The 27,134-nt window shown below is 36.7% G+C and overlaps 2 protein-coding genes across 3 annotated transcripts; one reads left to right on the forward strand and one right to left on the reverse strand.

Annotated features, from left to right (window-relative positions):
• Positions 1-214: 214 nt before the first annotated feature.
• LOC113685461 (alpha-1,3-mannosyl-glycoprotein 4-beta-N-acetylglucosaminyltransferase A) lies at positions 215-13,173 on the reverse strand. Of its 2 annotated transcripts, XM_027202973.2 has the most exons (14): positions 12,969-13,164; positions 8,247-8,582; positions 7,638-7,771; positions 7,016-7,062; positions 6,812-6,925; positions 6,223-6,298; positions 6,020-6,134; positions 5,799-5,929; positions 4,986-5,093; positions 4,421-4,614; positions 4,118-4,224; positions 3,348-3,547; positions 2,473-2,533; positions 384-2,176 (listed from the first exon to the last, which is right to left on the reverse strand). In XM_027202973.2, the coding sequence occupies exons 1-13, from the start codon at positions 13,060-13,062 to the stop codon at positions 2,504-2,506; spliced, it is 1,686 nt and encodes a 561-aa protein (XP_027058774.2). In that variant the 5' UTR covers positions 13,063-13,164; the 3' UTR covers positions 384-2,176; positions 2,473-2,503. The 2 variants fall into 2 exon arrangements, with proteins under 2 accessions (XP_027058773.2, XP_027058774.2); XM_027202972.2 differs by having other exon boundaries at positions 215-2,533; positions 12,969-13,173.
• A 1,562-nt stretch (positions 13,174-14,735) lies between these two features.
• LOC113685472 (coiled-coil domain-containing protein 22 homolog) lies at positions 14,736-27,104 on the forward strand. The gene is made up of 18 exons (XM_027202983.2): positions 14,736-14,869; positions 15,629-15,800; positions 16,797-16,929; positions 17,444-17,577; positions 18,193-18,277; positions 18,861-19,030; positions 19,485-19,614; positions 20,316-20,389; positions 20,588-20,656; positions 21,294-21,413; positions 21,910-22,029; positions 22,476-22,592; positions 23,368-23,469; positions 23,725-23,832; positions 24,333-24,428; positions 25,275-25,334; positions 25,975-26,049; positions 26,860-27,104. Exons 1-18 carry the CDS (start codon positions 14,820-14,822, stop codon positions 26,974-26,976), a joined length of 1,932 nt encoding a protein of 643 aa, XP_027058784.2. The 5' UTR covers positions 14,736-14,819; the 3' UTR covers positions 26,977-27,104.
• The last annotated feature ends 30 nt before the right edge of the window (positions 27,105-27,134 follow it).

Here is a 27,134-nt window from a genome sequence, read left to right on the forward strand (position 1 = left end):
GTAAATATAAATGTTGGGGTATGAGGAGTGTACAGTGTAATAAAAGACTCAACCAACAGAACCAATTTAAAAAAAACAGTTAATAATTATTACGATAAATGTTTGTTAACTCGGGTGTAAGAACTGAAACTTTCATCTGTTTGTAAATCATTTTGGGAATTTCCCAACCATTGCCCAAGTTGTTCAAAACCTGAGGAAAACGCCTCTCAACCAATAACACCACAAGATGAACATTTTAATATTACTACATAAATATCTGTACACACAATTGTTTGAACCAAAACTGTAATGAGATTGAAGAGGGCTGTCAGTAATTTCTTCCTAACCAAAGGCTAAGAAAAATCCATGAACATAACAATTAGTGATTGTGATTTCTCTAACACTTATATTATTATATTTCTTTTAATGGACAGATGACAGATAACATCATAAAGCATGAAATAACACAAATTGTTCATACCACTTACAAATCGGAGTTTGAGGTATGTTTTGTAAGGAACCAAATTTTCTCTACTCAGATTAATGGCCCAGGCCGTAACTTGCGGTAGAGGCCAAGAATACAAGGTTTGGAAGATATATCTTTTTTTTTTTAACAAGGGGTTTTAATAAAGGGAAAATATTTCATTTCAAAAAAAAACTTTTGGATTCGGCAGGTTATACAGTGAAATATGGCCAACTAAATTGACCAATCATAGCACATGTACTTACTGTGAGATATATGTTAACAAACTATTATTAATAATGTATGAAATACCTTGAATGTGCCCCAAATAACTTAACCATGCTTGTGCCTAAATTCTAAAAACCTTCCAAAGTGGCTATTTACAGCTACTATTGCTACCACATTTTACTTCAAATTACAAATCTATTTTAAAAATATCATGCTATCTTGAATTACAAAGGAGACCTTGAAACAGCTTGAGACACTGGAAAGAGAAGCTTTAACCCTTTAACTCCCAGATCAAATTTGTCATTCTCCTTACTGTCAACCATACAATTCTTATAATGTTTGTTCAGAGAATTTAGTATTGGATTAACTAATTATCCCCCAACTTGATATTTTTTTTCATTCTCATCACCTATCTGGTTGATATTGTATTGATATCGAAAGGAGAAATTCTGTCTTGGTCACCCGTGGGAGTTAAAGGGTCAAGGAAAATTGTTTAATATTTAGTTGGCAAAAAGTTGGAGCTTTTGGAAATATGCTCTTTAGTTATGGAATAATATATACTTTGTCATAGCCTAAAATATCACCTGCAATGTAAATTATACATGAACTGAGACCTATTTTAGGATCTATTATTAAATTTGAAAATATAGTTTTTTTTTATCAAACAGCTTGATCAGATCAGTGTGGCTTAAGACATTTAAATAAATTTTGGTACCTTCATAACATTGTGAAAAAGGAACGATTTTTCAGTGAACAACATCAATTATGAATATTCAATTCAATAAACTTCTAGTTCTCTATAGAACACTATATCACTAACAAGCAAAATATCTTCATCTACAATCTGCGAAAAAGATTTATAAAGGAAAACAAACTCTGCACAATGCATGGAGACACAAAACTGAAAATGTGCAAACAACCCTTAAAACTTGTGAAATATGGTACAAATACACTGAGATTAAAATTCAACACAACAGATATCAAGAAATATTTATACACCTAATAATAAAAAATCCATTTGATGAAATCTTTCAATAATACATTTAATTCAAATTCCTCTACCTACTTTTTTTAGTGATAAAAATTAAAAGTGGGGAAATTGAGTGAATTTTTAATAAATATATTAAAAGATGTTTGAAAACCCTATTCTATGGCAACAGCACCAAATGCAAATATTTTATCAAGTTTGGTATCTCAGGGATAATTGCTTCGACCACAACATTTTAGCCAGAGAACTCTTGGATCTCTGTCTACTTAAGGCTAGTTTTCACTAATGTGGGAATCTAAAGTAGACTCACAACCAGCGGAATTGGAAGCAAACTACTGATGCTTCATCTCAGTTGCTTTATATGATCTCGTATTATATATATTAAAAGGTACGATTGGTTTTTACTGATGATCTATAGGAGGATTGATGCATAAATGATGTTATCAACAACACAACAGACTACATTTTTTTTAAACTGTTTACTTAAGAATCTTACAGTATATCTCCTGTTCCCCTCCCTGGTAAGAAAAAAAGAAATTCTCAGTCTCTCAGTGTAAATATTACAACCTAATTACCAATTAAAAAATGATTCATTTGTGCACTCATACTTGAAAAACTCATTCCATAACACTTAACATTCACAAGATAAGATGAATGTTGTGTAGAGCCATCTGGCTGATTTTATGGAAAACTTGAAATTTTGTGCTAGTTCCCTTAAGATTCTGGGAGTTGAGTATCATCGTCAAAAACCTTTTTTGAAATATAATTTGTAATTTTGATAATTAAGTTATGGCAAAAATAAAGTGTTATGTACATCCATCCTTGCAGATGCATCTTCACTTTTGTCATCTGGCACCCTTTGGTACAATGTGTATCTGAAGAAAAAGAAAGGGCAATTACAATCATTATGATTACAATATCAAATAAAAGATTATTCTTCTCTGCTTGTATAGCCTGAGGGAAGGATGCGTGTTTTTCGACCAGCAGGAAGATTTGAAACATTGTATAGCCTGAGGGAAGGATGCGTGTTTTTCGACCAGCAGGAAGATTTGAAACAAGTTGAGGAGAGGTCGGCTGTTGGTCTGGCACTTGACCCTTTGCAGACCTCTTGTCACCTCATATTGCCTAACTCTTTACACCCTAACATCAGCATCAATTTTCTCCATACTTTTTTTTATACTTTTCTTTTGGTACTGAAAAGGAGAATTTGTTTTTAAATCAAAGCTTCTTAGGTTGCCAATCACTTAATGAATGACTCAGCAGTATTACCGTAAGGAGAGATTAGATATTGGTCACAGTTTGAAGGGTTAAGTTCCTCAAGGCCTCCAACCTTCTCAGAGACAAAAGAAAAACTTGTGTTGAAGTGCTACTGCATGTTTTCAAGATAACCATCAATAGTACTTGCATCAAGTGAACACAGCATGATTTCCATGCACTAGTTAGAAACTTAAAACACTTTAACTCCCAGAAGCGATAAACATATAACACCTCCCCAGAATATCCATACATTATCCAGCAAACAGTTACTGAGACTACTCAATTTATTGGGTAAAAGTTGTTATCCTGATTTAACAACAAATTCTTGTAACTAATTCATAAGAAAATGTGTAGCAACTAAATGGGAGAATTGAAATCAGATCTTGGAGGTTCAAGGATTAATATCAGGTCAGACTAAACACTCATCCTTACCTCACTTAGCATTATCCAGTTCAAACTGTTATGACCCAGTACACGTACTCTCATTTCCACAACTTTTCCAATCTCTTCGGGTACTGTGCCATCGGCAAGACCAGCAGGTGTGAACATGCCAACACTTTTGTAACTGGTCAAAGGAAACTCATACTTCATGAAATTTTTCTTTGCTTCTGGTGATCCTTCCCTGCCAGGCTCTAAGGACAAATTCATGCTTTCATGTCAGTACTGAGGAGTTGATTGCGAATAGACCCCAAACTTAGTGTTGATTATGTATTGTTACCTTGCAAAGAGTTTCTTGTCATCACCTTACATTATGTAATGTTATTTGAGTAGCAGTATAAATATATTCAGTTGTCTGTGTTGTTTAGGTTACGTTAAGTTAAGTAAGTTAGTAGTTGCATATCTAGCAATTAAAGTTTTTCATGTTATTTTAAAAACATTGGTCTTTGCTTAAACACAACAAGCACCCATTTCAATCTTGGGTGACAAGAGGCACTGTGATGTTTCTTTTGCCCAAGAACACATCACAATGTGTTCTTTAGCCCAAGAACACATCACAATGACTGAGCCAGATATAAAACCCAGACATCTCGCCAAGGAGTCCAGAGCACTAATCACAAGGCCGCCACATTTCCCTAACAAATAATTATCAACTTTATCAATTCCGGTTGACCTCCCTTTGGGAAAGAAGAAGAGGAACAAGAAAAAGGAAAGTTTAATTTCAAATTCTACTAGAAAAAGTGAACAAAGAGCAAATGACACACCTGGCATCTTCTTTGCCTGAGCCAGGGCCGTAACTGGAAGAACTTCCACTGAAGCATTCCTTATGATATCACCAGGATGCTCAAGATTTCCAGACTTGAAACGAAACCTGTGATTCCATAAGAAATTCAATTTCATCAGTGCCATTAGCAGGTGGATTCAAGCTCTCGTTAAATCAAAAACATTCCATGACAAGATCACTCCATTAAAGTAAAGGCAGAACTATAAAATGTTGGGAAACCAAAGAAAAAGGCTGCTTTTGAATATGAAAAGTATATTTGTCAAAATTAAAAATGTTACAGTACTTTTCTATTGTGATTTCTTGATCAAATTTGAATCTCATAACATCATCAGTATGGGGAGGATAAGCCCAGAAGAATGTCTGCCCTTTGTATGCACGGTCTATGGTGTAGCCTTGATATGGTTCCAGTGATGAAATTGACACAGCCTTGGGGTTTAAGTGAGCTTGGAACAATGGTGCTTTCTTGAAGTCTTTATCCTAGAGATCACACAACAACAGATACAAGTCATTTTGTTCCTAAAAAAGTCTTCCTTTAAAGCAACATTCCTTACAGCAAGTTTTTCTCAACAATTTTTTCCATAAATTGAAATCAAAACCAATAGTTTGTGAGGGATACCTAAAACATAATTGGAATTGTCAGAAGTGATTAACATGTAACTTCTCCTCATACTATTCAAAAGACATACATCATCCAGGTGATGAGAATACTTGAACCTATCAGGTAGAAGTTGTTATCTTGATCTGTAACCAAATTCTCGTAACTAATTTTTAAGGAAATGTTTAGCAGCTAGAGGGGAGAATTAACAATCAGATCTTGAGTGTTAAAGGGTTAAATACACCAGGCTTACAATTAAGTTTTGTTTCTTTCCTTTCAGTGATGATTCTTTGCCAACATGTTGAAAGAGAGAAGGTTTGAACCTTATTCGTAAGTGTGACTTCTCTCTTGCACAGTGTTGCTGCAAAAAGAGAAAATTTAAATTTCTCTGGTCAACATTTTTATTCAATCAATTCACTTACAAAATGAAAAAAAGGCTGGTTGGTTGAAAATTTTTTGTTCAAAATATTCTGATTTCCTGTTGCGTAATTTACTCTCACTGACACTCAGCTGAAATGTGCTCTGTATCAGGGAGAAGCTTCTAAGCTGCACTCTTAAAAGTATCACTTGGTGTCTGATGACACTTGTCTCAGAAATCTAGGGTGCACAGCTCCTAAAAGCTTCCATGAAAGAGAAGCTTTGCAAGCTTCCTGAGAACAAAAACCAATGGCCCACATCAAATTCTCAGAATTAAAACTCTAAAAAAAGAATGGTAGACAGTGCAGAAAGTTACTATTAAAAAAATTTGAGATTTTGGGAGTGAAAGGGTTAAAAAAGTCGTGTCATAAAAGCCTCTTATACAATCTTGGGAGTGATAAGATTAATACATAATCCTTTAATCCCTTAGAGTGACAAGGTTCTAATTTCTCCTTACAATATCACTCCTGGATCAAATGTTTAAGTCATGAGAATAAAGGAAATGATCATTAATTAAAAGATGCTCTTGATTGTTCAAGAAATTCTCTTTGTCAGTACCACAGGAAATGTAAAGAGAACAGTATGAAGAAAATGTATACTGATGTTAGGGTGTAAAGGATTAATAGTAAAATAAAAGATAACTACTTACTTGATCTTTTTCAGGGTTACAGACTTTGACCCACAAAATGTGATCCATCAGCCAGTCAACAGGTTTGTCTTTATGAAACATTAGAAAGAACTCCACAACCATACTCAAGTCACTTGAACGGAAAAGCTTTCCTGTTAATCGTGTCAAAAAAAAAAATTGAAAGGGGATCTGTGAGTCAGACTGGAGTCTTGCCCAAGACAAAACATACAAAACACCTTTACCAATAAATCCAAGAGCTGAGAACTCCAAAATTAGCCACTGATTTGTTTCTTGTTGAAGTGCAAATGTTTTGATTGTTGAAGCAAAAGATGGTGTGGCCACAATGTCATCTTCCAGCTAAATAGAAAGAGGCAATTAAACTTTTTAATATTGAGGTGATAATCATTTGATAAATAAAATATGTATAAAGTAGAAATTACTGCACCTGAACATAAAATCTTGCTTTTTTCTGGCAGTACATCATCAAGTAACAAAAATCAAGATTCTGTTTTGTTCTCCACCTAAATCAAATAGTATCCAAAATCACAAGAAACAAACAGTGAAAAAACAGAATAAAAGATGGCTAAGAAAAGAGGATTCCACACCAGGTAAGGCAGTCAGCTGCAGGAGATGCAGGGAAATAACAACTACCGGTAATGCCCTGAATTTAAGATCATAGCGTCTGCTTTTGAGCCTGGCCCAGGTTGTTGTTTTGAGTTCTTGGGCTTAACACTTTCCTCTCACAGTGCTCCTGTAATTTCACCCCACTCTTTTAGAAAAAGTTTTGAGGAAATCGAACAAGATTCTGGAAATGTGAGGGAGACATACAGAAATATTCTGCTGATTGCTTGGTTTTAAAGAAAATATATTGAGCTCTGACCGTACTGCTAAACATACAGCTTGCAAGCCAAGCCATTTGGGACATTTTCCCTTCTCACTCAAGACATGCAGGTAGATCTTCATCTTCTACCCATCTTCCTTATGTATTCCACAAAAGTTGCATCACTAGGTGATTTCAAGACATGTTCACTTACTTGACTCTTTCTCTTGAATCTCCAAATGTTAGTGGAACAGTATCCAGATCTGGGTAAAAACTTGCTGAAGGTGAGACAATTTCTATCAATCCTGAACCAACATCTATAGGAAATCTGCAGAACAAGAGATGGGCACATATCAGTTTCAACATTACCCAACTCAGCGATTAAAACAGACAGCCAAAAACCAAATAATTCTATTACCTTTGCTGGACGCCATTAGCTACGTCTTTACTAAATTCTATATCAGTCTTCAAAAAAAAAAAAAAAAAAAAAAAAAAAAATTTGGAAAAATGTTTAGCATTTGATACATTCACTTTATAATTGCACTTTTGCTGGATCTGCATAGTTTGCATCCAGTAAAATGATACAATCAATAGCAATGTTCCCTTGTAAAGAATTAAAATCCTTCTGGTCTTCAGAGCTTTATAAACATTTAGCTGATGAAGTTTGGATCATACAGACGCATACAGACAAAAATTTTCGGTGGCATGTAAAGGTTGCTCTGTGAAAGCTGAAAAATTACTATAAATAATTCTATCTTGTTATAAATAACTTTTTTTCTAATGAGTAAATATACTTCCCTTCCTTAACCCTTTAAGTCCCACTAGTGACCAAGATAGAATTTCTCCTTACACTATCTACACAATATCAAGCAGACAAGTAATGAGAATAAAGAAAAATATTAATTGGGGGATTATTTGTTGATCCAATTCCAAATTCTCCAAACTAACATCATATGAATTGTATGAAAGACAGTAAGGAGAATTTACTAATAAGATCTTGGGAGTTAAAGGGTTAAGCACAACATTTTTTAATCATTTACCTCACCAACAAAAATGACTATAACACAGTCATCTTTATCTTCCTGAGACATTGCATCTAGTAATGAAGCAAGTGTATCCAATAGGTAGGACGTCCTCTCTCGCTTTATTGTGGGAATTCCAAAAATTAGAGACACTGAAAAAAACAAAGTATTCAATAGATCAATCAAGTAAAAAAATAGACAACTTAAATACTTGTGATGCTCAAGCCTTCTTTATTTTGTATATTGAAAATTACGCCCATCTTTGTATTTGCAATGATTCAAGGCATTGTTTCATTGCGGGTCTTTGCACCAACTTACTTTACGATTTTTATCCAGTGATTGTCACTCCTTTTATTTTCATTCATTAATAATAAAAGTAAACTTAATTTCTTGTCAGTAAAAGGCTATTGTGTTTATATGATAAACAATTGAAAATAATACACGATTGCTGGTAGATATCATGGAATTTTTCTTCTTATGTTCAAATCCATATCTCCCTTGTTCGCTGTGCTCACTTGTGAGCTATTTATATCGAGTTGAACACTCCAAGAGGAGTTCCATAACTCCACACACCCAAGTATTATCCTCTATATCTCCACTACATGATGCACCTGAAAACATACATACCTCCTTGGCGGTCCTTAGATACATGCAAAGCGGGCTTTAGGCTGCCAGGAGAATCCATTAGATGAGGCATAAAATTATAAATACTTGGTAACTGGAGCACATTTTGATTGTCAAAAAATAGCCTGGATGAATTCTTAAAGTCAGTATGAGTAATAGAGTTGTTAGTTCTTCTATTTCTTGCAGCTTCCAATTTAGTCAACTGTTCCTTAAGTGAAATAAGTTCATGAGATCTGGCTGAATTCTGAAATTCTGCATCACGTAACCTTTCTCTCAGAGTGAGTATTTTCTTGATTAGTTCTTCATCTATTTGGTTACTTTCTACTCTTTGAGGTAAGCCTAGAAAAATAAAAAATGTTAAAACAGGTTAGGAAAATTATAAAATTAATACATACATGCACCATGTCCTATGAAAAAGTTTAGACATACTTAAATTACAGACTGAGAAAGTCAAGCAAGTGAGACCACATACCAGCAAAGTATTTTTAAATGTGTTTGAGGTACAAAAAAATGTTTTTCCATTTTCCCATTTTTGGTGAAATTATACCAAAACATGCCTTTTACCTTTATGAGCAATTTTTTCTAGTGAAAATTTCTCATTTAAACTGCTTGCAATTATCTGATTGTGTTTCAGGTGGGTTACATCATGAGATCTGTCTTGAAGAAGGAGTGCTAAAGATATACTGTAGGATGTTACATGTAGTTATTCTAAGGCAATAAACCAACTAAATCAATTTATAATAAGACAAGGGTTTTTTGGCTTTAATTTAGAGTTTAATTGCCATTCTGTAACATAAGTACTTGTTAAAAGCTCTTAAACATTGCTTTCATTTTAACATATTTCCTGATTACTTTCAAAATAAAGACATGTCACAAAGTGCTGTGTCCAATATCATTGAATGTATTAACTGTTCCAAATTTCAGCTATACCTTTTATTGATGTTCCTTTTGAATAAAAAAAATGTTACCTTTAAATCATTCTACAAAGCTATTTAACAAGAAAGACCAGGCAGTACAGTTGGGTAGCAACCCTTTCCATCCTAATATCAGTAGTCATATTCTCCATACTGTTCTCTATACATTTCCAAAGTGATGACGAGGAGAATTTGTTTAGCAATCAAGAGCTTCTTAAGTTTGTGATCATTTCCTTTATTCTCATGACCTTCATGTGTGATTCAGGGGTGATACTGTAAGGAGAAATTAGATGCTGGTCACTCTTAGGGGTCAAAGGGTTAAGGCCTATCAGACTGGCCCTTCCAAGCTATTTTCATTTTGAAGTGAATCAAAAGTCAACTTGTCAGCCATGCTTGAAACAGTTACATTTCTAACAGAAGGGGTGGGACTCTGAAGAAACTTTACAACCTATCATAAATAACTGGTGTTAAAATTTTGAAAACCTCTGCGACAGAAAAATCGAGAAAACAACCCTGATCATGATTTGTCTCTGATTTTCTTGGGAGACTGTTAGGGCCCCATCCCCAAGAGTGTTTTCAGTTGGCAATCTATTCCTTTACTCTTAAGACATTAATATGTGATTCAGGAGTGATATTACAAGGAGAAATTAGATGCTTGTCATTCTTAGGGGATTAAAGGGTTAAGGCCTGTCAGACTGGCTCTTCCAAGGTATCAGGTACAAATTCATCCTAAAAATAAGTTTTGTTTTTCTGTTTTGAAGTTAACCAAAAATCAACATGTCAGCTATGCTTGAAACAGTTACATTTCTTATAGAGGAGGTAAGTTTCTAAAGAAACTGTGTTGCTGCAATTTGGTTTATCAACTGAGGTGATAATGTAAACTGGGCACATAAGAGGTTTCGAAAGCTGACATTCCCCTTGTTAATTTCATCTGTTAGATTGAATCTTTCTGATAAAGGGCTTACGCTAGAAATGTCACCTTAAGAAACTTTATTTGGCATCCAGTTTACATAATCAACCCAGCTGATAAAACCAAATTACATCTGATTCTATAAAATTTGTACTAAGCTTGTTATATATCAGCTAGGATTTTTAATCATGTTAGGTTTGATTTGCAAGATTTATTTCCAAGAGAACCAAATGTAAACTTCTCAGCCACCCTTAAAAAAAAGTTAATAAGCTTGCCTCCCACCAGCTTGGTTATCAATCATGTTCGGTGTGATTTTTGGGATCAATATCGGTATCTGGGCAATTGCCAACCTACCCCTCCCCTCCCCTAACTCAACAACAGTCAATTGACAACAAGTTAATGTTAATGTTGGGTTAGGGGAGGGGTAGGTGGGCAGTTGCCCAGATACTGATATTGATCCAATTTTTGTTTGAACTTGATTGATTTATGTCTAAAAAATGGCCGAAGTAACTGGCCTAATTCTTAAATAAGAACAGAATCAAATGCTATAAAAGTAGACAAGTATACAGGATACATTTTAATATGACACAATAAATTTAATTTTATCATTAATTTCAGAGACAAATTATTGATAACTATGTGAGAGCACCAGAGTCTGTTCTGTACCAAATTTTTATCATTGCATCATCATAAGCTCTAAAATTTGCAACCATTTCATTTATGATTGTTTAAAACTGCATTAGAGAATGGGTACCTGAAACATCCAGGAGCTTCCACTATTGGCAGCTAGCTCCTAGATGGAGACTGCTCCCATGGCTGGTAAATCCTAGCAACCCAGCCTTGAGCTCCCAAACAAGAAAGGGAAATAGACACATGTCACACTGAACAAACAGTGGAAAGAGGATAATAAGTTACCACTCCAAACAATGCTGAAAGTTCACACTCAAAGCACATGCAAGAAGGCCTTAAATGAAGTACTCATATAATTCAGACACATGCACATATGCAAAAACCACTGACTACTAGAGAACACTGATGTTCTTTGTTGCCAACTCTGTTAAATTGCATTTAACTGCATGAAAAATAGTCACTCCTAAAGAAAGCCACTTGTCCATACACAGGACATAAAACTCTTTTATTATTTCACTGGTGTGTCCAGCAAGTGATGCTTAATACATTCCAGAAGAATGTAGACTTTTTTTTTTTTATCTATTCATAATCTTAAATTTTAAGCCAAAACTGTGAAAAGAAAAGGCAAATATTCTCGAAACCATAATTATGGTGTTGTGGACGCTTTGCTGGCATCATTCTTATCTCAAATACTGCAAGTTTTACAAGTACTTTCTGCAGCATAAATAAATTGTATTGTACATCTTCAAATTTTCATACCACCTGTCTTCCCTTAGGGGAAAAATATTTCTTTAGAATTGCATTTTCCCTTAACATTTGTTCCCAAAATGATAATTAATGAAAACATTCCTAGAAAGCATTATCTATTGCTAAGGCTGTATCAACTACAAAAATGCTTTATCAGTTTACCACATACCTGTGATGACAGATGAATAAACCATTCTTCTTCATGTACATATTGAACAATATAATTGCCGTAAAAAAATTAAGTAATTCACTACATGTATCTAAGAAGGACTTAGCAAAGTAAAGTGCTTTCAATTTCTGAGATAATTAATCTATTTCCTGATTAAAGTAATTCACTAACTGGACATAACGTGGGAAGTCTGAGACACCCTTTAAACCAAGATTTCCTATTATTTTTATCAGCAAATGCTATATAGAAATTTGTATTCACTTAAATTTACACAGCTTTTATAAATTCAAAAACAATCATTTCCTATTGTAAGAAGCATGTTTAAAATATGTTTCATGAGTCAAGAGCTAACAATGTAGTGGAAGTCGTCACAATTTGCCATACATAATTTTTATCATTTTTGAGTGTTTCAGTAAATTTTAAAACAGGTACATTATGTTTATGAAAATATCCAGCCTTGACAACCGAGCTTCCTTGATTAACTGCATAAATAAAACAGCACCAAATCATATCGAAGGTGAACCAATTAGTGGTTTCCCCAAGGACAAAAATTTTGACGATATCTTCCTTTTTAAAAACCACGTAGTGGATAGTTGACAATGGTAAAAATAATGATGAAACTTTTGTCTTGAGAATCTAAGTACACGCTGTTATTTCAAAGCTTTATTTTCAAACAAACATGTATGAATATCACGATAAACAAAAATGAATTTCTCGTTTATGTTCAAATTCAATATCTATGTTCCCGAAAGGAATCTTTGACCCTTAAGTTAGGTGATTGTTAAATGTAAAAAAGCCAAGGACTGTGAGTGAAAATTTTGGTTTACTGAGCGCTGTTTTAAACTACACAATTTAGAGTTTGATGTATGGTTTGAAATATTAATGCGGTGGGGCGAAACTCCAGAAAAAATCGAATCGAACAATAATCGGCCTTCCTCTAAGAGATCGTGGAAAACGATTACCGGCGTAACGAGTTCCGCAGTCATTTATGAAGCAGTCGTACCTAACTTGAATACTACTCTAACAAAACGACAGGGACAAATGTTTGGCGAGGGAGAACTCTCCAATTAACAACAACATTGAGAATAACCGTTTAGAGCACTCAAATTCAGCATAGTAGATCATTTTGGAGAGACTTACCCTATGCGAGTTCTGGCGAGCGGGTATGCATTAGCACTACTATTGTTTTCAATCTAAATTTGATCCTGAAATTCTGCAAATTATCTAGCGCAATCAACTCAGATCGTATCACCAACTTGAGCCTATTTGCATAGGCCGAGGACACGTCGAAAAACTATGTTAAAAGTGCACGTTAGTGACAGAAATGCATAGACGGATAAACGTTAATAACTTACGTTCTCTCTCCAAAAGAAAATGATACATCAGCGGACACAAAACGATGATCACAAACACAAGGAGTCTGTTCCTTCTAACAGCGGTCCAAATCATGTCTTCTCAACAGTCAAACGTAAACAAATCCGTTTTGCAATAAGACGAACTGCTGCCATCGGTACAACATGGTTTTTTCCCGAGAACCGCAAGCGCCGCGTGAGAGGTCTGAGGTCTAGTTGCCACTGTCGCGTGACCTCTTCAGTCACGGAAGGAATGCCAACAAATCTTTAAAGATACGGCGAATATATGCGCTCAAAATATCGGCTCTTACTTGGTGTAGAAAAATAGTATACGTCAGTATACTATCTTTTTCGTTGTTTTCTTATTTTCGGCTCTGATGAAATTCTATTTTGACGTATACTGTGTCTTCTACACTAGGTAAGAGCCAAAATGTCGTTCGACCAAATTTGATGCGTACAATGAAATCATTTCTCTCATCCGGACAGTTTATCACAAAGTGGCAAAAACCTGGCGCAAGTTAGTTACGTTATGGCAGATCGCTTTCAGGTGGTGAAGGTAGACCTGAGACAGGTGTTACTCGGCGGGAAAGACAATGTGCATAAGTGAAAAAAGAGACTGGAACAAGCGTTTCGCAAATAGGAAGTATTCCAAGAGACATTCCTCTTACGCTGGGTAGGGGTGAGAGAAACACATAGATATATTTCCAAAGAGGCAGTCCTTTGTTGGTTATTTTTCATACTCATTTTGTCAAAATCCTCGCCACCAAGATGTTTCCCGTGACATGACCGTGACTATAAATAACAGCAGTGACCACTAGACCTCAGACCTCTCGCTGAGCGAGTAAGAGACACTTTTTAAAGAAATGACGTTTAAAATCTGTTTTCTTATAATTTTAAAAATATGAAGGATACCGCCGTAATTCTTCCGAGCAGAAAGCATTTTCAAAACGGAACTGAAGACGTCCCGCTGATTTCTGACACTCGCAATTAAAAATAGAAGACCATTCGTTCCTTAGTTCGCCAGCGTGAATCAGCGTGAATCCCCTCAGAAGTAGCCTACCACCGACAACTGTCGTTGAATTTCCTACATCCCCTTGAAATTACGCTTTTCAGTGCATGTTTAAAACTCCAGCGTGATCCATTAATGCCGTTCAGTTTTTAACCAAGGGCCCGTTTCTCGAAGGTCCCCGAGTAACTTATGAGCCCGAAGGCATATTTTAAAATCACAATTTAAAAATAGAGGAGCAGGTTCCTGCATCATAACTGTTACATTCTGCTTTTTTTCCTTAAAGTTTAATTGTATAATTTTAAAACTTTTGAAACCCCCAATCTTGAATGAAAACAGCTTTAAATTACGGGTCCGTTAAGATACCGGGATCTTCGAGAAACGGGCCCTAGGGCACAAAGTGTAAAATAATTTATCAGCCGTTTGATTAAGATTTTCTCATGCCAATCGGTCGCCATGTGAATTATCTCAGCGACATCTGTGGGCAGCCATCTAAAGCTTTCACGCAACAACTGAAGCTTGTTTTGCAGTTACCGTGATCAAAATAACCGGGACCTTTAAGAAACGGGCCCTAGGGCACAAAGCGCAATGAATCATCAGCCGTTTGATTAAAATTTTCTCATGCCAATCGGTTGCGATGTGGAATATCTCAGCGATATCTGTAGTCAGCTATTTAAAACCTTTACGTAACGTCTGAAGTTTGTGTTGTAGTTACCGTGATCAAAATAACAACAAAATAATTTTACACGCGCGCGATCCGCGCGCAAATTTTGCAGAGAGTAGACTGGGAAAGAAATGAAAACTAATTAGAACCCAAGTCCCGCGGGAGAATACAGATAAATTCCAAGATGGAGGAGGTGGACAACATAATTATTCACACGTTCAGACAAGTTGGCTGGTACGGTTAAAGTTTTGTTTGTTTCTTCGGTTGTCCCTTGGATAATTTGAAAACTTAGTTATTTACTCGCTAAACCTTTATTTAAACTTGTTGTACTCCGAAACTTGCTGTATGATCGTTAGTTTATAATCCCCAATGTGGCTGTCTTACTCCTTCGAAATGCTTTGATACATATCGTCCTTAGAGAGACAAAAGAGATCAATAGACCACTAAACCGAATCATAAAGATCATAAGCTAGTTAATAAGTTCATGTATGTATTAAAAACTATAGGAAACCTTACCGTTTTATGGGCCTTAAATAGTGCCCTCGTTGATGACCTGCCCCTCCTCCTGGAAACACTTAGAAATGAAACAACTCCCCCTCCCTCTCGAGACATTTTCCCTCACGAATTTTGCTCAGAAACGAGGCCAGTAAATGCAAGATGAGTATCAGATTCATAATAATTTTTTGTCTTCAAACAATATGGATTTGAAGTTTTACCCTTTGTGAAGAACTGTTTTATTATTCCTTTTATTTGAGAGGGACTGATGCTGACAAGATGCCCAAAAATTCACAGAAACATGTTTGGCTTTATATTTTAAGCTTTGTAAACTGATATTGATTTTAGGGTGATATCGACAGGGAGGGTAATTTCCAGAAAGTGTAGTCATTTTGTCAAGGTTGAGATGATCAATGGAAAGGCAGAATCTGTTGTATTTAAAATACATCCAACTTTTAGCCCTCTGTGTGATTTAAACACATTCCACTCTCTTAATAGTGACATCCCTGAGGATGTTTCAAGTCTAAAGGAGTTTACCACAGCCATGATTGTAGCAGCAACATCAAAATGTCTTCATATGATCAAAGAAGATCTTCAGATTCCATCTGTGTTGCCTGCTAGCATGTCATCTAAGTTCCGTCTTGGAACAACCCTTGCCAACGCTTGTCAGGTGCGTTTTTGTTTTCTGAAGTTTTAAGGGTCTGTGCATGAATCAACCTACTCTGTTTGTGAAATTTTAAGACTGTTTTTCTCCGATCTGCACATCAGTTTACATTTGAGCAACAGTTTAATTGGAGAGCGTTTGTCTATGCTTTTTTCCTTTGTTATTTTCAATGTATAGTCCTAAAAGAAATACTGATACCATCCTTTTCATATACAACCTGTCACAATTTTCATAACCTTGACAACAGAAAATTTGAAAGAAACAATCCTGATCAAAATTTCTTTATGATTTTCTTGGGAGACCATACCCAAGTCAAATTTATATGGTTGTATTTTGAATTTCCTTAAAATTTTTTGTACTGTTTCCCACCAATGAATAGCTTACAGGGTGAAAATTAATACAATTGTTTGGAAAAGTGTCTTGGTAGTGCAGACTTGGTGTAGGTCAGGTCCCTCAAAATGTTTCTGCTAAAAACCTTTAATTCAAATAGCAACTTCATTCTCTTGAATTTTTCTATAAACACCATGATTATGCCTTTGTAGGACCTTGTGGCTCTTTTCGTGGGCTGAAATTGAGGTTTTGGCCATTTAAAGTGTATCTTAACTTGTTTACATGCTTGCATGAATGTTCAGTCTGCTTTGTGGTCATTTTTATTTTCTCATTGTCCTCCAAAGACATAATAGTAGTAACACAGTTCATATTCTTGGATATAAATATGTTCTGGACCCTTTTAAGAGTCATTTTAACTCTCACCTCACAGCTTAGGCTAAAATGACTTTGAGATGGTCCTGAAACATATTTATGCCTGTGAATCTAACCTCTATTGTTTTATTATACCTATCAAGTCTTTGCAGATGTCACTGGAAACAGTAATACCTTCTCTGGCATTGTTGAGCACTTTCTCTTTCCCACTGTCATTTTTATTGAAATTGTTTTGTTGATGCAACTTTAATTTCCTTTATTACTTTTCTTAATTTTATTTTCATAAATTCATTTGTATAGGAAGTTGGATACCGTGGCGAGATTGGCTATCAGACCTTTCTGTATTCCAACGAAGCTGATATCAGGAAATTGTTTATGTTTTTGGTGGAGCATCTTCCAAAAGAGAGTTCAGAATCAGCCGGTGAACCTTTAGGTATTTCATTTGTTTTACAAAGAAGGTCCATCTTGTTAGACCTTACATTTAACAACTATTCAGTAAAAGTTGATATTTACTGGGCTGTGAAGCAGTTAGATAGGTATCCACCACTAGCCACTGGCACTGAGGTGAATAGTTGTGTTAGTATAATTATACTGAATCATTGAGATAATATAGGGCAAAAAAGTTATTTTAACTTTTTTATTCCTGCAATGATTACAATATTTTTGGGTGCAAATCCTGCACAAGTGTCAAAGAGTGACTAGTAAAGGATACTCTGAGTCTAAGTAGCCAATCAGAGCATGCCGCCAATGCTATCCACTGTTTTAGTATATACTAAATCATGTTATTAGTTGCATAAAGTGACTAAGAGATTGTACAGTGTATATATATCTCCCTAGAAACTAGTCGGTAAGAGGTTTACCCACTCCTCCCCAGCATTTTATCCACTTTTTACCACAGTTTGCGAATTTATTTTGCTGATTTGCTGTGTTTATATATGCTTTCCCAGGCTCATCTGTAATGTTACACAGGCGAATATCAGCAGAGTTGTCCAAGAGGCTTAAGAGACCTTGGACTCCTTCATTTTGCAAAAAGGACAGCATCAGCTGGAGTGGAACTAAGCCCCAAGCTTGGCACAAAGAGGTACAATCATTTTTATTAACAGACTTCTCTTATTGTCCCAACAGTAGTCTCGATCCTGTTCATATCAAAGTAACAAGGCGATTTGGTATCATCAACTCAGAGGTGATAACATAAATTGGCCACCATTAAGAGTTTCAAAGCTGACATTTTGAGCATTAGCTCTTTGTCATTAATGCTCTGAAGAAGGGATAATGCTTGAAATGCCAGCTTTGAAACTCTAAACAGGGGCTGAGTTATGTTATCAGCTCAGTTGATTTTACCAAATTACTTTTTTCTACTCTCCCACTAAGGCAGCACCACAGTTTCTTTAGGAATGTACCCCCCCCCCCCTTTTATTCATATCAAAGCAAGTTATGCAGGGGGCCTTGATGAGGGTGACACTTTGAAAAGTCCTTCTGTATTATGTAAAAGAGCTGCCAGCTGGCAAATGGTACCGGTGGTGGCTTCAAGAAGGGACATGAATTGGAGAAACAGCCTAGGAAACAGTTGAGATTGAGTAAAAATCTTGATAAGTAACTTGCATCTGTCAGTGTACTTCAAAAACTTGCAGACCACTCTACATAACTGTATCAGTGAGACTCATTAATGTCTAATAATCATCATAATATTTTAAAGGGAGCCAGATCTGTGCGGAGATTTCATGCTTGCCCTGTGAGAGTACCAGAGGGTCTTGGAGATTTAACCAAGAAAATTCCTAAAGGTTAATATAATTGTGTTTTGTAAATTGTTATTAATAGTTTGTTTTTTCATCGATTCTGGATCCAGTATTCTGAAGGTAAATAAACTCTGCCTTTGTAAGTGATGCTGTTAGCATCAGAGACTTCACAAACATAGCATAAGAGACTTCACAATTTTTGGAGCTGTATTAGCATCCTAGAGAACTTAAAAAAACTATCAGGTAAGTATAACAGTTTGCTTGGCTAGACATGCATACACCAAAGTGTTGAAAAAGAAAAAAAATAAGAATTAACAGGGATATAACAGAGTTCTTAATAGGGATGAATAGAAGAGGTGACTGTTGTAGCTCCTCAATCTGTAGCTCTTGATCAGATCAATGATTCTCCTTGGCCACTATGTAATCCCTTTAAATCAGTTGAGATAATTTGGTGTCATATCAATGAAGGTAACATTCTCCAGCTGTCTTTTCTCTTGGCCTGCTTGTTTGAGGATATGGGTTTATAGTGTATGTAGGGAGAATTTGTGTTTGTATCTCTCTTATGAGTTGAAGTGTTATGTTCTTACAACTGACTGAGTGTCTTATCTCTTTTTACTGATCTTTCCAGAATTAAAAGCTTACTATAGCAACTCAATGCCACTCATTACAAGCCAGCCATCTTGCCGCCAAGATGTTGCACCATCTGTGTTAGAAGCCAATGCCATATCTGTAACTCTAGCCAATGAGTGGGAAAATGAATGGAACCAAAGTGGATTAGCATCACGGCTGTCCAAAGAGGTTTGTGGCTTGATAGTGAGCCTACTGATCTGTTTTGTGGGTGATTAGGTATGGAAAGATGTCTAGCAAATGCCTGTCTCTACCTGAAAATGTTGTGGTCTGTTCTTATCTTAGCCCAGGTCACCCTGATGTGTTCTTGGCCATGAAAATTGCATCTTCTCTCCTTGTAAGAGTCTGTCAATGCTTACAGGCAAAACTGTTAAGGAATTGCAACAAAAATGTTGCCTGTGCCATTTAATTTGACCATGCTATCTGATATTGCAGAATTAACATCTTGTCTATAAACATCCCTCAAAAAATAATTCTCCTCAACTTCCCTACAAAGTATGGATTTTGGAATTTCTGGTTATTTTCTTGTTACCTCTGTACAAATTGTCTTAGTCAATTTTATCATGAAAGGTTCATCTTGATGAAAATACTTTAACTCACCAATTGACTGATAACTTAAATTTAGGAATACCTTGCTCAGAAGAGGGAGCGTCTGGAGAAGAAGATCAAACAGCACTTACAGAGTGAGCTGCAGAGGGCTGATCTGAAAGCTGCAGCAAGTGGTGACCTCAGTGACATTGTTTCATCCCTTTCAGGTAGTTTAACCTTAAAGTCCCAGTAGTGACCTAGACAGAATTTCTCCTTACACTATAAACATGATATCAAGCAGACAAGTAATGAGAAAAGAGAAAAATATCAATGAGGGGATTATTGGTTGATCCAATTCAAAATTCTCCAAACTAACATCACATGAATTGTTTGGTAGACAGTAAGGAGAATTATGGATGAAATCTTGGGAGTTAAAGGGTTAACTCTTTACACCCTAACATCAGTATATGTATATTCTTCATACATACAGCTCTCTATATGTTACCTATGGAACTAATAAGAAGGATTTAGTGAAAAAATCAAGAACTAGTTGAGTCTGGGATCATTTCATGAGAAAAAAAATTGCTATCAACTACTATATATTTAAATGAGTTGAGATTGGAAGGTGGGAAATTAATTAATTCCCAGGAATTAATTGATTCCCAGAAATTACTTATTTCCCAGAAATTATTTATCTCCCAGAAATTATCTATGCAAGTTAAGAGGAATCTGCATGGAACCTTGCATCAAACAATTTATCGATTTCAATTAAATAAATTTCTTCACCAGCAAACATAGTAAGTCAGATTATACATCACTTGAACCTTTAATGCGTGATCATCAATTTCAGAGAAGAGACTTCAGGCATTCCAGGGTTTATTGACAGAACTTTTGTTTTAAACTTGATGTATTTTTTCATTTCTTACAGACAAAGCTTTAGGTTCCTCTGCACCTTCCAAAGGATCAAGATTCACTCACACTGAACAACTCCAGTTTGCACAAGTAAGGTTATCCTTTAACTTGAAATTCATTTTCAAGAGAGTGGTTGATCTCAGAACTGAAAAAGAAAAGTATGGATTGCAGCTTTAAATAATTAGTGGTTCATTTGCTGTTCTAATAATTAGTAATCTGCTTTGTTTAACTTGAAGGAGATTGTTGTTCTGACTTGTTTTTGTTTATGAGTACCTTTTTTTTTTTCAGGATGAGCAAAAAGCTGCTGCCATGGTAGGACTCACTGAGGAAGGTCCTCCTGAAGTGGACACAGAAGAGGTGAAGCATATGGTGCTGGGTGTAAAATGGCTACTGTGTGTTTTGTCCTTCGTCAAGACTCTTTTCCTGTCATGGCCAACTCTTTGGTCAACCTTAGTTGCTCACTTTTTTCCAGACAGCCTTTTTAACAAAATGTTAGTTGACACTATCGAGTTTGTTTTCTGCATTTGAGTGTACACATTTTTCACCTGTTTGGGAATGTACGACCTACCAGAACGACCTAGCATTACCGAGGGATCGAAACTGATCAGTCACGTCCAACTGACATCACCTGAGTCTTACATCCAACAAAATCACGGCCAAACTGACAAATCGGTTTAAACCAAACGCGTTTGTACTGACAAAATCTATTCACTTGACTCGTGGTGACGACTTGCGCTCAGGTATGGAGACGTCAGTCACCGCTACCGACAACAGTTCTTCTCAGGACTAGCCTCACCCGGACGATCAGACTACTATATCAAGTGTTACCCTTCGGTTCAAATCATTTACGAGATAACAGACCAATCAGATTGATCCATACACCAAGATCGCATTAAATCAGTGCCAGGGTATTCACTGTTCCCTTTAGAAACTGTTTATTTATTTTTGTTGTGTTTATTGATTTACTGATTTATTATTGTTATTTTATGAGTAGGAGATGAGGAAAAAAAGGGAGGAGGAACTCGAAGCGCTGCAATCTAAACTGGGTGAACTGAGTGCTGGCATCGAACGCGATGAACTGGAGATCAAGAAGTCTTTAGCTGGTATACAACAGGTGGGCTCAGTAACTGATCAATAACCACTCAAGAAGTAGAAAAAAACTTAATCGCCCCCTAATTAGCTCAAGTTGTAGAGCAGGGTAATTTAGTTTTATCAACTGAGTTGATAACGAAATTGACCGTCGTTGAGAGTTTCAAAGCTGATGTTTTAAGCGTTAGCACTTTGTAATTCGCTCTGACGAAGGACTAACGCTCGAAACGTCAGCTTTGAAACTCTTTACGATGGCCAATTTACGTTATCAACTTAATAGATAATACTAAGTTACCCTGTCATACTCTCCCACCGACGCAGCACCACAGTTTCTTAAGAAACTTACCCCTATCTATAGCGCCTATGGCGCTATAGAAATCCAGATAGCCATATCAATGTCGATGACAACGATTCCAACGATGACGATAATAACGTATCGAGTTTAAGTATTTATGGTGGTTGATCAATACGCAAAAAGCGTTGAAAAATGCGAGGTGGTGACGTGGATGATTTTATTTCAGGCAAATGAACAGATCGCCAGTCAGAAGACCAAAAACTCTGAGCAGGAAGAATTTTACAAAGTGAAGAAAAGAACAATGGACTTGCTGCCTGATGCAGAGAACAACATCGCTAAACTACAGGTATTCAGTTCAATTCATGTAAAAAAAAAATTTTTTCTGGGTGTATACCGTTTTGTCCAGTTCTCTTTATTTACTTCCCCTCCCAGTGCGTCCCCTTTCCTAGTTTGCCTACAATCATTTTCCTTTCATAATTTCGCGAGGAAGCGCAAGGCAAGCGCGAGATTGAGCAGCGAAGAATAATCTGTTCAGGAAATTTTACTTAATCTGGAGAAGGTTCACGGAGTTTTCATTTTCTCTTTCCCAAACCCCATCGTCCACTCGCATTCGTTATAACGCTAGCTGCTCTCATTTCCTTCGCGCACTGGACGACGATCCAAGAGAAAGCACCAAGCCTTTAAACAGACTAGTCCTCTCCTATTCCCTGTCTTTATCGGCCTTAATAACCCTCCCTTCCCCCCCCCCCTTTTTTTTTTTTACTAAAAATCATTTTAAATTCATATTTCTAGAGTGTTGTAGATTCCAGTGCGCAGCGACTCGTGAACTTGGCTCAGCAGTGGGAGCAACACAGGGCTCCTCTGATTGATCAGTATAGGGAGTTGAAACAGCTCAATGCCAACAGAGCGGTTAGTATTTTCCATCTTTTGTATGCGACTTTTCATTTCTTTGGTATTCGTGTGCGACCTAGTCGCCAAATAATGAGAAAAAAAAAGGGAAAGTTGAGTAATCGCAAGAAAGCGAACCACAGCCGTAGATGATCGCATTTCAGTAGGTTATGGGCTTGAATCTTCGTAAATGACTTGTGAGATTCCTTTGTGTAAAGTTTGCGATAAACAGATTTACAAAATGATGCTCTACTTTTTCCCGTAAGAAATGAATTGATAAATTTCACCTACTGATAGATGAGTGTCAAAACGAATTCAGTGTTGCATTGATTGGTCTACAACTCTAATGCCACCATTCCAACCACTCAGATTTAAGAACCAATCGCGTCTTTATCCCTTGCGTTTTCCCGCGCTTGAAGCCGACCACTCGTGTGTGACCCACTGTCTCGACCCTCAGTGGCTTCTTGCAATACATTCCTGTGTTCTGTATGGCTATTCCTCTGGAGTGCGATATGATTACTTCGCGGGTTTTGGTTTCCGTCCACCAACGTAATTGGAAAGGGCTCTATCGCCTTTAAAGCATAGACAGGTGTCGTTAAATTCACAGCATTAACCCCTCAGCTTCGCACCAGGCGAACAAATAATCACTCTAACATGACACTGACATTCAGTTGGTGCTTAAGGATTTTACTGCTAAAAGTGATTGATTTCTCTTAGGAAATTATTGCATTTGCTTGTTCATTTTTTTAATAAGCTTTGCTTTGTTTTTTCTTTGTTTTTGGTTCCTTGATTTCAGTCTGAAGCTCAAAAACAATTGGAAGAGATTAGATCTCTTCGAGAAAAAATGAAGGAAGTTGCAGATGAAGCCAGAGGGAAAGAAGAACTTCATAAACAGCTGGTAATACGGTTAAGTGGTTTTTCATCTGCCTTCGACAATGTTTTTAGCATCCCAGTCAATAGTTTTCTTCGCTACACCAGCGATCTAAATATGAATAATTCTGAAGCTTTTCAGAAACATTTCTTTCAGCGTCACTGTTTTAAGTACACTTCGCAGCGTGGTACTCAGAGCCAAACAAAGAACAGGGACAGACCACTTTCGACTTAAGGTCGAGTGTTTACTTGTATTTGAAAACATTTCTTGTTTCTTTTGAAGATTGCTGAATATGAGACGATGAGGAAAGATGTCAACAGGTCCGCATACACTCGGCGTATCTTGGAAATTGTAGGAAACATCAAAAAACAGAAAGAAGAAATTAACAAGGTAAAACAATTTTCAATTTGTTGAATATACTCCAGGTTTGCTTGATTTTAGTGTACCAAGCTCAATCATTGGTCACCAAACCTCGCTCCAGCTACTCGGCCAATCAGATTCAAAACATAATTAAACGCGACTTGGTCCGTCGCGTTTTCCCGCGTTTCAGCCGGGCATTTTGTTGTTTTCTACCCTGAATTCTTACTAGCTCAATGTGAAATTGAAAGACTCTGTGATTGGCCTAAAAATCACGCGCGAATTGTTTGACCAATCAGTTGGAGCACCAAAGCCAATCGCGAATTAGTCCTTCATGTTTTCCTGCGTTGTTCGTTTTTATTGGCCGAGGTAAATTGCTTCTGGTTCTACTTCACTCTTTTCAATATCTTAATAAGCTTGGTTTTGAAAGTCATTTGAAACTCCATTGAGGCGTTTTTTTAATCTCCTATCAGTGACCAAGGATTGAATTTATCGTTTTCATTGAGTAGTTTGAATTTTTCTTTTTCCTGTAGACTTTGATCGACACGAAAGATCTTCAAAAGGAAATCAATCAGTTATCTGGGAAGCTGGACAGAACATTTGCCGTCACGGATGAACTTATTTTTAGGGTTTGTAGTTTGCGATTGTTTTTTGTGGCGGGATGAAGACCATACAATCAATTAGAAGAATTCAGAGAAAAGCAACTGCTTTTATTGAGAGAGTTTAGATTGCTTCCCATTCATTTTCATTCGCGAGCGGTCATTCACGACTATATTTCAGTAGCAGATATTCGGGTGCGACAAGAAAATTGTTGATGTGGCTTGTTAAATCAGCTGTAATTTCCCTGCAGATTGAATTGAATGCAGGATCTCAAAAAAAATGTTCATATTTAGTCAGTTTTGATGGTTCGTAATAAGAGCTTTGGATTTCATCGCTAAATTTGCTCAATCATTGACAATGCTGGATGAGATTCAGCATGAATCATTAACCCTTTCACCCCCAAGATCTCATTGGTAACTCTCATTACTTTCTGCCATATGACTCTTTTGGTGTGAGTTCGGAGAATTTTGTATTGGATCAAATAATGATCCCTTAATTTATATTTTCGTTTATTCTCGTCATTTGTCTTCCTGATATTGTATTGGTATTGTAAGGAGAAATTTTGTCTTGGTCATTCATGGGAGTATAAGTACAAGGCCAAGGTTCATCAGTGTTATCTACGGAAGTCGAAAGCAAAAAACCCGGGCCTTGATGGTTCTTGATATCCTTCCAAAGCTGAATACAATATTTTTTTTACTATGCACGCTTTAAAACTATTTTCTTCAAGTACGACGTATTTTTTTGGTATAATGTCTGCGGGTATGACGTAACGAAAACAACGCCTGCTTAAAGAAGCAGCGTGCTTACAGCTAATCAGAATCTAGGAAGTGACACTGTCGTTTAATAAGATTTGTTTTCCACCTGTTCTTCTGCAGGATGCCAAAAAAGACGAGTCCTGTCGCAAGGCTTATAAATATCTCGCTAGTCTTCACGAGGTAAACTTAAATCATTCATTACTTTTTCTTCGTCAAAGTACTTTTGTATCGATAAAGGCTTTATAGAATTTAGCCTAAGGGGATTGTTTTTTCGTGTTTACATAGCCGCATCCGAACACTGCAGAGAGGGTTGGCCCGAGGAGGGGGGGAGGGGTGGGTGAATTATTTGATATTGTATCAACCAAAGACGCTGTCCAGGATTTGCGTAAGTTCCGAGAACTCTATCATGACATGTAACCTCGAACTCTTTATGAATTGAGAAACGGGTGAAAAAACACAACGAGATCAGTGAAGACTCTACAATAACTGTTTCCGTGTTGTTTGAGTAGAATGTACTCGCAAGTGCGCAAAGAACACGCGCTTAAGACAGCTGTCACGCGAGAGGCGTGGCACTCGCGCGCATGACCTCCTATGTCTAAATAGTTGCGGTGTCGGAAAACGTTAAAGCCTTTAAGTTTGTGTTTATCACATAACATGAGAACGTTTTTGTAGATGGGATTCTTCAGGCAATTTGTATAAGGGTAGTTGACAATGCGCCCTATCAGGAGGGGGTTCCATCAGTGGCTTCAGGAGTTAATGGTCGAGAGGTATCATGTTGTGTGATTATTGACCTATTTTCGGCGATCCTCGTGTGTTTCAGAACTGCAAAGAGCTGATTCAGTCTGTAGAGGAAACGGGATCGATTTTGAGAGAAATACGAGATTTGGAGGATCAGGTATGGCACGTAACGTAACGTAACGTAACAGTTACTTATCTCAATGTAGTTTCACGCACGAGCCGAGTAACCCAGTGAAACAACTGTGAGCTACATGTTCATCACCTGATGGGAAGCTGGTCTATCTCGCGTGCCCTAAATTTTCTTCTGGATAGCTGGGAGTGAAGTGGGAGGAGGGGAGTTTGCACTTTTTAGCGGTGCGATGCGCCGGTTCGCACTGTGTCGTTGAAAAGATGACCAAAGCAATCGCGCGCCTCACCGCCATCTACAGATTTTACCTACCACTTTGTCTGTTTTAACTGACAGTTCACAGATTGATATTGAGCAATGTCACAGCTGCCATTAGCCTGTTCCAGGCCTGCAGTTAGTTAAACGGAGCAAAATAGAAAACGGCGTGATAGAAGTAGATGAGTGAAAAAGCGAAAAGGGTTTTGGTCGTTTCATTACGTGACCCTACCCAGCCCCCCTCGTTTTTTAACTCCTCAGCTACTTTAGCGCTGTTTATCATCGTGCTTCGTTTTACTAACTGAACGCCCGGAACAGGTCAACCTGCCATGTTGTACTCTCTTTTAACCCTCTACAACCTATCATCAGCACGGAAGCTCTCCATACCCGTCTCTATGCATTTCGTATGGTAGAACTATCGTACTTCCAAGGAGAATTTTTCCAGCAATCAAGAGCTTCTTGAGTTCGTGATCGTGTCCTTTATTCCTGTAACCTTAACGGATGACTCAGGCGTGCTACTGATGGGAGAAAGTATATGCTTGTCACTCTTAGGTGTTAAAGGTTTATTTATTTCTATCATTGTAGATTGAAATGGAAAGTCAGAAGAACACAGCAACAAACCTTGAGCGAATTACTGCAGACTACAAGCAGATGAAAGAAGAGAATAATACATTGACGAAGAAACTAAAAGCGGCCAAATAAAAGAACCCAAATAATTTGTATTCAAACATATATTTTTTAAACAAATTATTCCTGACTGAATGATCAATTTGAGTTAGTTGAGGTGTTTTTGAGAACACTGTTTTTGATCATTAAAACTTCAACCGAAATTTACTTGGTCGCAATTTTTTGTCAATTGT

Source organism: Pocillopora damicornis, chromosome 13, assembly GCF_964200805.1.
Source record: "Pocillopora damicornis chromosome 13, jaPocDami1.2, whole genome shotgun sequence".
Classification (NCBI taxonomy): Eukaryota; Metazoa; Cnidaria; class Anthozoa; order Scleractinia; family Pocilloporidae; genus Pocillopora; species Pocillopora damicornis.